The 14,188-nt window shown below is 25.5% G+C and overlaps 1 protein-coding gene across 1 annotated transcript; it reads left to right on the top strand.

Annotated features, from left to right (window-relative positions):
* Nucleotides 1–1,898: 1,898 nt before the first annotated feature.
* Nucleotides 1,899–2,624, top strand: LOC113860223 (probable transcriptional regulator RABBIT EARS). Its single transcript, XM_027492919.1, has one exon. The coding sequence runs from the start codon at nt 1,899–1,901 to the stop codon at nt 2,622–2,624; it is 726 nt and encodes a 241-aa protein (XP_027348720.1).
* The last annotated feature ends 11,564 nt before the right edge of the window (nt 2,625–14,188 follow it).

Below are 14,188 nucleotides of genomic sequence, written 5' to 3' on the forward strand. Positions count from 1 at the left end.
TTTGTTAGTATATATCTTTGGAGTAATGGATAATATAAAAATATTAAATATTAAATAAAATTAAAACATTCATTTTGCTTAAAATTTAAAAAAAAATAACTTTTTTAATTATTAAAATATTTAATATGAAATTTAATTACTTCTTAATTAATCGTTATTTAAGATGCTTGAGACACTTTACGTGAAACTTATAATTTTAAGGCTGTCAGGAATGACTACTGTACTCGCAATGCCTTCAGCTGCAGCCTGCATGTAGCATTGTAGTTTCTTGTGATTGAATTTAAGATTTTTTTAAGATCATCATAAAGTATGAATTTTTTTTTTCAATTTTCATATTATTTATACTCAAAACAAGAGCCTTTTTCGCCATCTAAAATTTTTTATGGAGTAGTTTGAACAGTTATGCTATTTGACTTATACAGAATAAACACTACAACAAAATGTTATACATTACGGTATATAATATTAGCCCTTAATATTATTTTTATTTGTTTGAGCAAACTTACGGTATAACTTTATATTAATTGTATAATATATTTATACCAATATTATAATATAGTAATCCACTAATAATATATATTAATGTTTTATTAACAAAATTATCTACTAAATATGATACATCATAATAATTTGAGTAGACTTACAAACATTTATATTAATAATTTAATTCTTGTCAAACAAACAGTGCTATATTTACGTAATATTGATGATTCTACTAACATCATTTATTTAGTTAAACATGTTAGTGTAAAAAACGCGCCAACTTGTATTAAATGTAAATAAATACGACTATGTGGCGAAATAACATTTTTATTTGCATAAAAATATATAATTTTTTAATGTATGTTTAAGGACATATAATAAATAACATTTTTATAAAATATATAGCATTTAATATTATTGAGGTATTAGATTAGATACTTTTAATAAAAATGTATTATATATAAATTTTTATCAATATAAAATAAAAATGTATGATTAATATTGTTTATATATTAATTTTATGGTTTTTAATAAAAATTTAGTATATTAAATTCTTTTGTGTACCCTTTACCACATTGAAAATTTGCTAATCTGAATATAAACCGGTAAATGTTAGTATAACAATGTATTACCTTTGATTCTAAATATAATTTTTTTAAACTATTTCACGAAATTTTAAAGATATAATTAATTTTAGTAATAATATTAAATTTATCAAAAATTTGAATAATCTTTTAAAATTACCCCTCAAGATTATTGAGATTCATTATCTTAGTCTCTTTTTAGTTAATTAATTTTTATCAAGAGTACTTTTCTAAAAATAAATAATATAAAAATTAAATTACAAAAAAATTATTAAAAATATTGTAAAAAATAATCATAATATTATTTCTTTTGAAATTGATTAAAATTTAAAATAGTCATACAATATATATTTAATTAATAATTTTTGTGCAGTGTATAAAAATATTAAATAATATAAAATAAATAAAAAAATTATTTAAAATGTCATAATAAATATTTGAGAAATTATGTTTAAGATTAGAAATAATTTACTGGGGGATTTATTCGGGCAGGGAAGCCAAAAAAGTAAGTGGAGCTCCACAGATATTTTGAAGGCGTAGAAGCCAAAGCAAGGAAATTGTCTACAACAGACCTGGTAAAGAGCTTGTGAGGGATAAGAATAAAGTTATTACTAACATTATTATAATGTGAATCTGACTATGATCCAAATACTCACTGTCAAAACATGGGTGATACATTCGATTGGGGGGTTTAGGGCTTCATTTTGTCTCCTCACTAATGATAACCCACATCCCCTATTTAACCAAATTATATTTATCCTCCAAATTGTTTCCACATCCATCAACTCTCCCATCACATATCCATCTATCTTAAATGTCAGTTTCAGTACCATGGCCGCAGGGATTGGCCTTCTCTCCATGACCCAGATCCAAAATTTGTCACAATCCCAACACCATCAAAATCAACCAAACCCTAACTCCACTAGTCCCACCGGCATGTGGAATCCAAGGGAACAAAATCAAGATCAAGAAGATGACTCTTGGGAAGTAAGAGCCTTTGCAGAAGACACAAGAAACATCATGGCCACCACTTGGCCCCCAAGGTCTTACTCCTGCACCTTCTGTAGAAGAGAGTTTCGCTCTGCTCAAGCTCTTGGTGGCCACATGAACGTTCATCGCCGTGACCGTGCTCGCCTCCACCACCACCACAGCCACCACCATCACCAAGCTTCACCCAACAACCCCACTTCTTCTCTCTCTCAAGACCTTGTTGCAAATGCTGGGTTGTGCCTCCTCTACCACTTGCCAAGCCCTAATAGTGGTGCTCCTTTCTCCACTCTTGGCCACAGAACTGGCTTCAATAATGCATGCGGTGAATCACCCTCCCCTCTTCTCTCCGTCTCTTCTTACCCTCCAAATAACTTGATGATGGTGGTGCCAACTTGTTCTCCTAATTCCTTTGACTTCCCTGTGGCTCGTGCTTCAGGGATCAATGGGTTTTCCTCGTATTCCCTCAGCTCTAGCAAAGTGGAAGAACAACAACCCACAACCTCTTCCACCAACCACGAGGAGCTTGATCTAGAGCTACGCTTGGGAAGTAGATCAACACCAACATGATATAAGAATCGTGATTTTTCTTTTGTTTATTTATTAATTTGTGAATCGCCATGAGGAAGATCAAATTAAGTCCAAACTTCCAAAGAGAACTATTGTGCTTTGCTCTCTTCTGCAGCTTGATGGAGAGATTGATGATCGAGAGTATTGTAATTTATTGATGTTTGAAATTGAAAGATGTCCAACTCTCATAAAATAGCTGAAGCTGATGATGGACTCTTTGTGTGGGTACTACTTTTTTCTTTCTGTTTTTCATTTTTTTAATTTAATTTCTTGGTTTGATTGAAATTATCAGTATGTGGCTGTTTTGCGAAAGGTGCACTTGGAAGAGCAATTTGGTGGGAGGGGATAATAAAGGAGAGAAAGGAGAAGGCAGCACATGTGTAAATTCAATGAAAAGGAAAATGTAAGTTGGCATTAGTTTTAAAAAGAAATTACCAATAATTATTAATATATAGAAGAAAGATTAGGGTTTGAGGGAGACACTGATCAAGGTTATAGTGGAGTGTCATTTTCCGTTTCAGAATTGTCTCAGTACATACATGTCTGCCTGCGCATACATTTTCCGGAGATCTTCTTTCTAGCTAAGACATAATTAAATGCAGTAATATTATCTTCACTGTTCACTCCTCTTGTTTACAAGAAATTACAAATATGCCATTTTCAATTCATTTTAACTATTATACGATTTTCTTACATGTCTCTGTTATATATAAAAAGTGTTTGCTAGCAAGCTAGTGTCATTTAAAGTACTAATTAAGAAATATGAAAATTATATTTATATTTTGCATTTAATTTGGATACTTTTTAAATTGTATAATCAATATCCTCAAAACATATATCATCAAACTTATAAATTTATAATTGGCTTTATAAATGGTAGAGAAGTCATTGAATTGTATGTTCATAGAAATGTTCATATCACCTGTTGAGACACACACGCAGCTACCTTACTCTCACGTAGTGTTTTATTTACTATCTCAATTTTTACCACCGAAAGAAATTTTTTTCCAGCGAGAGAATAAAAATTCTCAAAATATGTGCATATTTTAAAATAAGTTCTGATTCAGTATTGATAGCCAAACTACAAAACCTCGCGTATTGCAGAAATTTACTTTTTTTAAAGCTCTACAACATTGTAAATAATAAGAAGTTATATATAATATTTTTTAGTAAAAATATAAAATTTAATATAATTAAATACATTAACACTACTAAATATTGTAATTTTCAATAAAAATTTACTATATATAACTTCGTATCCATCCTACTTTAAACTTTGATATAGCTCAATTTTTTGTGGATTCCAAATTTTCAATTTATGTCCTTAATTGATCCTGAATTTAAACTCTTTATTTATTTTTACTTAGATTAATGTTGACTTCTGTATAAATAGTTTTTTTATATAAATTCAAATAAATGATTTTTTTATTCTTTTTTCAAAAAATTTAGTTAATTTTAATTTTTATATATTTTAATGATAATAACATGCTATATATTTAATTGTGTCATGTCAATAAGCATTTTAAGTAGTAATAAAATTTATTTTAAAATTATTAAATTTGTAAGAACAAAAATTGTAAAACAAAACTAAAAAATAATCGTATTAATAAGAACTAAAAATATATTCTATTGAATTCAAATTAATTAAACGAACAATGATCATAACCAATTAATATTGTCTCTTTCATTTTCTTGTATTAAACATTTAGGTTGGTCTCTTATTTCCAATTGAGGCTATAAATTATATGTTTCTTTTATAATTTTGAGGGAAAAATGTACAAACTATTCTGTATTTGTTCTTGGATTCGTTCCTTAAAGCTGATTTTAGAATTCCTATATCTTGAAGGTTCCCCTACTTTATTGCTTGATTCTAATCATCCACCCAATCTATGTTTTTATTTTGAAAATTAATTTTTTGAAGTTCTCTTAATTACGTATGCACTATGTCAAACAACTTCATGATTTTCATTAGTAATTGAGATCTAATTACAAGTATACACCTCGCCCCTGTATCAAATTGATGGAAATGTTTTAACACAATAATTATTTCACATCGAGCCCCCATTGTATATCCTCCTGATGTTTCTGTCTCTTTTTTTCATAAGTTATGTGTATATTTAGTAAAATAATTATTTTAATTTGTGTTAAGGACACACAACACACTTAAAAAATTTAATGTACTGATAGTAATAAATATTTTATTTTAATAAAAACATACTGTTTTAAATATTTTTAACACATTTCTTTAGATACACATAAAAGAAAACTGTTAATAAAATAACTAAACGCCATTGATCGATAAAAAAACATTATTTCTAAAAAAAGTAAGCATCCATTTGGTGTAGTATGCGCTTCGCCTTTGTTTTAGAAATAACCTAGTTGTTCACCTAATAAATTTCTTTTACTAAAAGTTAAAATAATATAATAATAATTGACATATACATATATATAGTATATTACAAGACAAAAAAGGACAAAAATAAAGGATATATAGTATTTGCAAAAGGTGCCAAGTAACTTATAAAATAATTTTCATTAACTTATTTTCATTCGTAATGTGTGAATTAGTGACTTGCATATATGGTAAAATTGGATATATATTATATAGTATCAATTTGTAATTTATGCACCCCATGGACGCCACTGTGCCCTCAGATTTTTTTCCTTTTGGGGTAAGTGATATATTCTCTTTCAAATAACTTAACAGTTATATTGGGTTAATCACTCTCCGTTCTCCACACAAAAGTTACATTGCATCTTCCGAGTTGGCTCTAAAGTATAAACGTACGATATAAAAAGATCTGTGTCTGCAACAATGGATAAATTAGGTTTGTATTCTGAGAAAATGCATGACATTAATTAACTTGCTGTTAAGAGCAATCAATTATTACAATAGGCTTTTTATATATAGGATTCTGTGATCCTTTCATTGTAAGTAGTGCTGGCTGGCTGTGATAGTTAAGTACTACAGGTTCACAGCTCAAGTATTAATTTGGTATGGTACATTAGAGGAGGCTTTGTTGCAGTAAGTGGGTGCAAAGAACTTGATTTAATTCCTGTTGAAATCACTTTTATTTATATATTTCTTAGCTTGAAAAAAGAAAGAGAAAGAAAAAGGAGCTTGATCTTTATGTACGGACTTGAGTATGTGTTGCACTCATCACTGTAATAAAAAAAATCTTTTGTTTCTCAAAAATATTAATTAATGGTCTGTTTTGGTTTAATACAGCCTTACCGTGAGGACTCGGTGGGTTATAGCAATTAAATGGTTTAGCAAGCCACAAATTTGTATATGAATATGTCAAATGTCAACTTCCGTACGCTGATTTCTTTTAATAGCACTTTCGTACATTGATTGATCTCTACCAAAAGTATGTTTTTCCGTTTTTGGGTGCAGCTTTTTACTATGTGTGTGTGTAGTTGGACACTTCCCAGTGTTGTTTTGGGGCGGACAATTAATGGCTGTTTGCTACTGGCTTGAAACAAGTTTCTATAATCTTCCGCTTGGATGAGCCTGAGCTTGTAAAATCATAGATTAATATATTTTTTTATGGTTATATTTTTTTGAGTTTTTTTACTTTACTATTTTTAATTTTTTTATGGCTTTAGTTTTTATACTTTTACAATTTTAAGTATTTTAATTTCTTTCAGATACACAAATAAGTGACGCATGATCATTTTAATTAGTCATATTATTACTTCTAGCCTTGTATATAAGAAGTAATAATATTTTTTTGGTTCAAAATATAAAGCATAAAGATTCATTTTTCAATTTATTAATTATTAAATTTTTTATAATTTATTTATTTTGAGATCTGTATTAGCAAAATACACTATTTACTTGCATAAATGAATATATTCATTCATTTAATATATAAGATACTAATTAATATCATTAATATTTTTGAAATAGAAAATAAATTTATAACATATAACTACTTTTTATTAATTTTGATGTATTAGATGTTTGTTTCTCATAAATAAAATTGAAAGTAATATTATTTAGGAATAGCAAAACAAGGGATTACACTAAAAAGCACAATTTACTAACGATTTATTGTTAAATTAACTATGGTTAATATAAGTCTTTTCAATGAAAAATAAACTATTAATATAGACACTATAGATTTATACCAATAATCAGGTATATTATATCAACAAATAATTTTATTATTATTAAAATTGTTAATATACACTACCAGTACATCAAATATTAATATAATGTATTATTATTTGTAAGTATGAACTTTCAAATTTATACTAATATTTTTTTTGTCAGATAAAAAGTTATACCAACTAAAATTATCTTAATACTTGTTAATTTTTATTTGTTAAGTAATTAAAAAATTATATAATGTTAACAGCATCAACTCTGAAAAAAATGAAAACTATTAAGTATAAAAAAAACATGTGACAGAACTGAAACTAAGACTTTGTAAATTATAAAGATAAAAACTATTTATGCGAAATATTCCAATACTCAAGCAAGTTACAATATTAGCCGAGGGAGAATAATTTAGAGCAAAACATTCTTCAGAATGATGGAAATGTTTCTAGAGGTTTTGTTATCAATGATGAATTATTTGTTACATTCATATTTTTGGTTATTATTAATAAAACTAAAGTGATAATTTGTGACTTATTCACTATTATAAATAAGATTATTAATTATTATTTGTTACAATCTATTCCGTCCATATAGGTTTTTTTATATTTTTAATTAAGTCTTCATAGTTTAAAATATTTTAATTAAGTTTTTACAATTTAAAAATATTTTCACTAAATTCTTTACGATCAGCATCATTAAATATGAATGACATAACATTTCTAATTTATTTACTTTTTTATAATTATTTTTCATAAGTATTTTTCTCTGAATTTTTAAATCTTATTATTATTAGTAAAAAATAATTCAACATTAAATTAAAAATACATCTTTTAAACTATATTTATACCCATTTATTCAATATAGAAAAAATTATAATATAATAAATCAATATCCAGTGAACAACAATTAAAATATGATAAATCAAAAAGCACAAAAAAAAAGAAGAAGTTTTGAATCACTTCAAAAATCCTGAAAACTCTTACAAATTAATTCTATAAAAATTTTAGGGTGAGATCTAACTTTTTTATTGTGTATTTGAGTTTTTATACCAAGTTTATATGAATATTTTATTATAATAAATCAATAAGAAATAAAAAGAAATACTTCAAACTTATCTCTATCAAAATATATGCTCTAAGTATGCTAACAACAATTCAACATTAAAACTATCACCAAATAATAATTAATTTAGAGATTGAATAATATTTATGAATATAATTATAAAAAAAGAAAAAAGAAAAAAATAAGTTATCAAATTATATAAAAATATCACGTCATTCATAATGAGAAAAATATAAAATTTCGCTCCCAATTTCCTCGCCTCTAAAATAAATTATAGAAAGATTTCTTAGAAATTTATATTTTTAAAAAAATGTGTCCACAAACTGCCTAGTTTAACTTGCGGGCCTGCAAAGTGATGGCCTAATAAATTTTCAACCTAAAATTGAATTCACCGTACCCAACTAAGCATTAAATTTTATTAGCCTACAATGGGTCAATTCAAATGAATTGAAATGAGTTGAATTAATTTTTTTTTAATTTCTCTTTGCATCATAAAGGAAAATTGCGGAGCAATGTAAAATATAAAAAATAAAAATGTCAATGTTGATTTCCATCAATAATTTAACTATGAAGCTTAACATGTGGACGGATAGATTTAGAATGAACTTCAATTCATTTTCTTTCATGCACTTTGAACACAAAAGACATCATTTTGAACTACACTCATAGAAATTAGAACAATGTTTATCCAATGACTTCTTAAGACCCAAATTTATAATTATTTAAGAGGATTAAGAAAGGAATAAGTATCTATTTCTTATTTAGAGTTAAAAAGTTTTCACTGGTACAAAAAAAAAAGGCTTTCTAAAATAAGATTGTACATCAATTAATAATTGATTAATTTAATAAAAAAAATCAATAATATTTATAAAAATAATAAAACTTTTTAACATTAATTGTCAAAATAATTGATGTAAAAAATACTTTATACATCGGTTAACGTAAAAATTTAAAAAAATAAGAAAAATGTTAAAATTTTAGAAAAAAATATCTAAAAAATTATATGAAATAAACATATAATTTACATAAATTAAAATTATGTGTTAAAAGTTATGTCTTTTTAAAGTCTATGACTATAGAGGTAATAAATTGCATAACTTTTTACATTGATTTCAAAAATAACTAATGTAAAATTAATTCAAAATAAAACCTTTTACATGCACCTGCCAATGCTTTTTATGTCAATTTTTAAAACAAATTATTAGAAAGTACTTTTTATATTAGTTATTTTTTTTAAACTAATATATAATTAATTTAAAATGACACATTTCACAATTGTGTGCAAATGAAATAACATAATTGGACTCTTCCTTATATTCTCAAGCTTATATTAATGTTAGAATTTTTTATCAAGCTATTTACAAACACAAACTTTTTTTTAAATATATCAATAATTTTATTACTCTATTATATGTTTTATTTTTTATTAACTTATTGACACACGACATTGATGAGTATTGTATATTTTTCATTTACAAACTCAATAAATATTAGTGACAAACATTGCATACTCTTCATTTATTATTTTTAGACTCAACGAGTATTAAATTCTGAGTAAATATTGACAAACATTGAAGACAAACATTAATGATATAAATATCAATTAACATTGATACTTTTGAAAATTTGTATGCTAAACTATCAAACAAACATTAATGCTATTGATAAATATTAATGAAAAAAAATTTCTACATCAATTAGTTAAAAAGTTGATGTAAAATATGTACATTTTCTACATTGATTGATTAATTGATATAAAATCTCATAACTTATTATATTAAGTATGTCTACATTAATTCATTAACCAATGTTAAAAATCATTTCTATGACATTTTTTAGACTAAACTCTCATTTTAGTCTCTGAAATAGTAAGCATAAGACATTTTAGTTCTTGAAATTTTAAAAATATTTTGTTAGCTCCTGACTTCCATCTTTGTAAAAAATTTAAGTCTCTAGACTCATATACCATTAATAGATAGTAAGAAAATACTGACATATCACGTTAAGTAACGTATATAATTGATTACATGACAAAAATGACATCGTATGTAGTAATGATATATGTTTTCATTTGATTTTAGTCCATAACATTATTATGCATCAGTCATTTTAGTCTCTAAAATTGTCACTGACAGACATTTTAGTCATTGAAAAATATTTAATTTAATTATTCTTCTTTTTCCTCATTTTTCTAAAAACTACGTACCTTTGTCCCCCACCATTTATGTTATATGTTGGCAATAAAGACATTGCTTTAGGCATTGTTTGGATAAATTTCAACCTCATGATTTTGCTAACTATTTACATATATATTTTAGGTATATATAAAAAATATGGTCAGATATTTCCTTTAATGGTTGTTTCAAGGAGTTAAAAAGCGCTCTTAAACAGTGGTGGTACAAAATCATGATTTTATTTTGCAAGTTGTTGATTAATTCCCATGCAAACATTGCTTCCATGAATGTTCTAATTTAAACTATTGTATTGATATACATTTTGTATTTTCTTTAAGTTTTGACGTTGATGGTATTGTCAATCATTTGATTATGTGAGCTTGAAAATTGTCCTCAAACAATAATTTGTGGAGTTTTGAAGGGAACGACGAAGCCTAAATTTAGAGCAAACATAAACTTGGATTACTAGCAAAGAACATAGATGGTAGCTGACATGATAGTTTTTGGAGATGGAGAATGAAGAAGAAGAAGAAGAAGAATGGATAAATGAAATATTTTAAAAAATAAAAGACTAAAATGTCTGTCGATGATAATATCAGGAACCAAAATGTTTGATGGGTAACAATTTTGAAAACTTAAATAAAATAAAAGCATATATTATACTATATACAACGTCATTTTTTATTAGTAATCAATTATACATAATATTTAACTTAACATATCAGCATTTTGTTATTGTCTATTAATAGTGTCTAAGTCTAAGGACTTAAAATGCTTGACAAAAATAAAAGTTAAAAACTAACATAACATTTTTAAAATTTCAAGAACTAAAATACTTAACATTTATTATTTTAAGAATTAAAATTAGGGTTTAGTCTATTTTTTAATACCAATATTTGGAACTACAACCTTTTAATCTTCAAAGAGGCTAAAAAATGAGGTGCATGTTTGGAGTGGCGATTAGTGCAAGTATTAACTTTTTTTTCATTGAAATTAATGTTGTATATCTACTTCCTCCTATCTCGTTTTTTTTTTTTTTTTGGATAACTAACATTCGTATATCATATGAGATATTTACTTAATTTAAATTTTGAATGATAAAAAATTTAATTAGATTTTTTATTATTAAAAATTTGTAATCTTTTTATTTAATTTCTTTTCAAGTGAGATTCGTAAAATATCTTTTAATAAAATATCATAATTTTTTATTTAATCCCTTATTTTAAGAGAAATGAAAAACATTTAGAAGGTGTTCATTAAGAAATTAATAATAATTTTTTAAAATCATGCTAATAAGATGTTAAACTGACCGGTTGAATTGAGAACTAAAAAATTATTAATTCTTTTATCATTTGCCCTAAAACATGCATTAAAATATTTTATTTTTAATAAATAAAATTATTTTAATTCTTTAATTAATGCTCTTGCCATTTGCCATAAACAAATTGGAGAAGGAAAAAGAAGGGTTTGATTTTCCACTGCTGGACAAAACCGAAGAAATAGCCGAATGAGTGACCCTTAATTTTTTTAGACTAGGTAGGCCTGGTCTGCATAGGCAGATATCTACTTCCTTAATCAAATCGCTTATATTAATTGTCCGAATAGCCATCAGTAGCTGTGCTTTTCTGAAAAAAAGTAAACGACACATTGCCCAGAAACATGTTAAAAGAGTATAGACTAAAAGTTCTGATACTCAAACTCCATTTCTTGCTGCCTTTAATTTCCATATTTACTGTCTATCCTTCACACCTTACTTTCCACACACACGCTACCTCTCTCTCTTCCCACGAATGGCTTGATTAACTCAACAAAGCAAGCTTAATGTGTTGCATTGAAAATGAGTCAGAGGGCTACAACAACTGTTCTGAGAACCCTGTCGAGACATATGCATGTGTTCTTCTTAGCTATGTGGCCGCACTATGGGTGTGCAATCTTTATTGTAAGGCTAGACCCAAGAACGTACATTGGTTGAGCACTTTGTAACGTAGTTACAATTAATTAATCGGCTTCATTCAAGTGGTCCAAACTACAAATATTCTTTGTTAAGTTCATGATGTTGTTTAATTGATAATGTGTACATAACACGAATTTTTTATCATTATATTAAAAAATTATAATTCATTAATAAACAAAAATCATTAAATATTAAGATAGTCTTTATTAGTATAAATTTTGTTTTACAAAAATAAATTATTAATACAAGTTTGTATTATCTACACTAACAAATAACATAATATATTAATGATTATCTATTGATAGTAGTATATACTAATACTTTTTTATTAATAAAATTATTGGTTGATATAATACATTTTATTGTTAGTAAAAATTCAAAATTTTTATACTAATAATTCATTTTTATTTAAAAAAATTATATTGAAAAAATTAATCCAATTAAAACGAGAGTTAATAATGATAAATTGTTTTAATGATAGAAACATATAATATATAGCATTAGATTTCATATAATAAATAATGTATCCAAAAGAATACAATCACAAATAGTACATAGGTAGTAGTGTGTTTGCTAAGAAACGGATAGGCTGGTTAAAAAAGATATTTGCAGCTGCAACTAATCCCATTGCAAGAAATAGTATATTACTAAAACTACAGTATGTTCATAAATTTGTCCTCTAATTAGTGAGGATAGAGTTTATGCCATTATTTAGATATTTGTATTAAATGCTTTTATTTCTACTTCCCTCGAGTTTTGGGTTGACTCTTTTGCTTCTTATATATAATATAACTGAGTAAAATGTTATGTACAGTGCAATCACAGCTTTACATGTATACATGTCCATTGCTAGGGACCATATACTTGATTTTTGTGCAGCTAACCCCACATAGTTCTCCCAGTGTTGCCCTATCTATCCTCATCAAGAATTGATTACTTCTCTAAGATTCGTAACTTAGATAAAAGGATAAGTCAAGGCCACTGTAAAACAGGTACTTAAGTAGCTTTGATGATTTAGTGTTGATGTTGCATTACAATGACTACTATGGATATGCTCCGTATGTAAATTATGGGCAGAAAGGAAGGAAGTTGAGGAAGGAATAATCAATCCTAAATTTGATATGAAATAAGGAAGGGTTATAGATTCATGAATTTTTGCGGGTCTACATGTTTTGTAGTTTTTGGTTGTGGGATGGTAAAAATGAAGTAACTGAACGTTTGTCTCTCTCTCTCTCTCTCTTTTTTTTTTTTTTGGGTTCTTTAATAAAATGATATTATTTTTTTTAAAGAGAAGAATAAATTTTTCAATGGACTATGTTTTATTAAGAGAATTAAAAATAGTTTTATTAACTAAAATATTTAAAACTAAGTTTATCCTTTCAAAAGTAGTAAATTTTATTAAAAAATAAATTATTTATTAAATTAAAAATATAAAGTATAGTAAATATTTTATTTTTAAAAATAAAAAATATTATATTTCAATACTTAAACTCAACTAAAAAAAAGTTAAAGTTAATAAAATCTATTAACTACTTATAAAAAAAAGTGATATACTAGTGGTAAATATTAAACTTATCTTTACTGATATATATTTATCTAATAAAAATTAAACTGTTAATATAATATTAAAAATTTATACTAAAAGTAGATTTAATTATATCAATAAATAAATTTATTAATATATATATATATATATATATAATATGATTATTAATACATTAGTATAATGTATCAAATGGTTAATATAGATTCAAGCACAGCATTTATTTAACTTTTGTTAATTTAAAATTATATTAATGAATTTAACCTTAATATTTTTTTTAAAATCATAGATAAAACTAGAATAATCTCTTGCTAGTTGATATACATATTTGGTGGTATATTCAACCTTAATATTTTTATAATAATTTATGCATTTTTTAATGTGTTTACGTGTGTTTATAATATATTTTTTTTATAAAACTAAATAAAGCAACCTTTTTCATTAAATGATATTAAATAAGGGAGGTGCTAACTCATCTACTACTTTTTTTTTCTTATTGTTACATTCCTTCTCTTTTTTGGTCTATATCAAATAGATAACATTAATTCTGACTAATTTTGCCTTTAATACTCTTCTTAAATTTGATTAGAATGATTAATCCAAAAAAATCATAGATAGTAAAGAAGAAGAGGAAAAAAATCTGTGAAGAACTCCTTGATGCATCTACGCGCAACTTAAAAGTATTGCTTCTATTCAATGATAGATGTTAAAATCTGACAGATG

Source organism: Abrus precatorius, unplaced genomic scaffold, assembly GCF_003935025.1.
Source record: "Abrus precatorius isolate BTA unplaced genomic scaffold, Abrus_2018 Scaffold2, whole genome shotgun sequence".
NCBI lineage: Eukaryota > Viridiplantae > Streptophyta > Magnoliopsida > Fabales > Fabaceae > Abrus > Abrus precatorius.

Coding starts and splice junctions, on each gene's coding strand:
- LOC113860223 (XM_027492919.1), top strand. CDS start 1,899: ATGGCCGCAGGGATTGGCCTTCTCTCCATGACCCAGATCCAAAATTTG.